General features: G+C 57.5%; 1 protein-coding gene across 1 annotated transcript in view; it reads left to right on the forward strand.

Moving 5' to 3' along the window:
* Positions 1-279: 279 nt before the first annotated feature.
* The window catches only part of LHFPL6 (LHFPL tetraspan subfamily member 6), a 144,844-nt gene continuing 143,258 nt past the window's right edge, over positions 280-1,865 (forward strand). The window contains exon 1 of the mRNA XM_009642624.2: positions 280-664. Coding sequence (XP_009640919.1) covers positions 280-664 — 385 coding nt within the window. The remainder of the gene's footprint in view (positions 665-1,865) is intronic.

Below are 1,865 nucleotides of genomic sequence, written 5' to 3' on the forward strand. Positions count from 1 at the left end.
TGTAGGAAGGAAAAACACTCGGGCAGATAAACATTGTTTTCTAACGTCGGTTTTTACTGAACTTGTGTTTTTCTCCTTTTTTGTGTGTGTTGTTATTTAACTAGGGACCTTTGACTTCATGATGGGAGGAAACATCCCTCTGGCTGTTAGGATCCGAGCTTCTCCCAGTGTGAGGATTTGTCAAGGCTAAGAGACTCTGGATTATCCATAAAACTCCTCTAAAATACACAGCTGCTTTTCTGTCTCCCCATCGCGAGGGGTCTTGGAGCAGATACAGAGATGGCCTCCAGCCTCACCTGTGCCGGCGTCGTCTGGGCCTTCCTCTCCTTCATCTGTGCCGCCGCCTCCTGTGTGGGCTTCTTCATGCCCTACTGGCTCTTGGGGTCTCAGCTGGAGAAGTCGGTTTCCTTCGGCACTTTCCGGAGGTGTTCCTACCCGGTGAGGGACGAGAGCCGCCAGACGACCGTGATGGTGGAGCAGTGTGGCCGCTACGCCTCCTTCCAGGCCATCCCAAGCGCCGAGTGGAGGATCTGCACAGTGGTGACAGGCCTGGGCTGTGGGCTGCTCCTCTTGGTGGCCCTGACAGCTCTCATGGGCTGCTGTGTGTCCGAGCTCATCTCCAGGACCGTGGGCAGGGTGGCAGGAGGCATCCAGTTCCTGGGGGGTAAGTGCTCACGTGGGGAGGGGACGGGGAAGTCTGGGCTATAGGTTTGTATGTGTGGACACTCCCCCAGTGCTTTGGGATGAGGAGGGGGGGGAGTCAAACTTTCTGCTAGAGAGGGAGACCACTTGGCTCCCTTGATGGTTGAGGTGGTTGTCTGGATGTCTGAGTGTGGCCCAAAGATGCAGCTGCCTGTGGTCACTCTCTTGCGCTTAGTCCCTGCCCAGTCATTGTGCAACCTCCGAGAGCTGCATGGCCAGTTGACTTCTGCGGGCCAGCATCTTGGCAGCGTTTTGGTGGGCTGTAGTTTCCAGTGGAGCTCAGCCAGGATGGAGGTACCTGGAGAAGAGTGGGGGCTGCAGAGCCCCATGGAGCATCAGGGTTTTGCAGGGGAGAGGCTGTCTTATGTGGGAGCAACCTCTCGCCTTTCTCCTTCCTCCCCCCATCACTGGCACAGCTCCCTCCACCTCTGCTCCCTGCAGCTGTGTGGATCAGGCAACAAGTCCGTGGCCCAGGTTTGCAGTGGGGATTGTTTATCCGTGGTGGAGGTGGCCCAACATCTCCCAGGAGGAGCCCCCCAGGCTGTCTGACCCACGCTGCCTGCTGAGGGTGCCGCAGGTTTGTTGAGTCTGTGGACTAGACAGTGTGTGGGAGAACTGCCTGACCTCCTTTTTTAGCTTGTAACTGTATGGAGTGTTTGTAACTGTGGAGTATTTGAAGGGTATGAGACAATAAACAGGATCCTCGAGTGTGTTTTTTATAGGGCAGTTTTCCCAGTAAATCCTCGCTCTCTCCTCATCGGTGACACGCGGCTCAGTGGCACTCACTTTCGCCTGGTGCAAGCGCTCCACCGCCTGCCTGCGCTCGCCCTTGTATGGGGATGTGTTTCCCTGAGCTTTTGTGGCTGGGGCAGCGCAGGCGCCAGCGTTTCGGGTACCCTGCAGCGTCCGGTTCCAGCAGGTGCCCTGGCTCATCCCGTGGAGGAGCAGCCTGCAGTGGGACCCCCACCTCTCTCCCCTCCAAACAGAAACTCGCCCCACAAGGGCAGTGTGGATACATCTCCAGTCTGCAGCCCTGAGAAAGCACAAGACAAAAACCCCGCTGCTGTCCAGCTCACGGTGGACACCTGAGGCAAGCAAAGGGCCCTGTGCAAGCCTCCAGCCAGGCGATGCCGACATAGGTCCCTCCTGGCTGCAGGGGGCCG

Source organism: Egretta garzetta, unplaced genomic scaffold (genome assembly GCF_000687185.1).
Source record: "Egretta garzetta isolate BGI_Z169 unplaced genomic scaffold, ASM68718v1 scaffold377, whole genome shotgun sequence".
Taxonomy (NCBI): domain Eukaryota; kingdom Metazoa; phylum Chordata; class Aves; order Pelecaniformes; family Ardeidae; genus Egretta; species Egretta garzetta.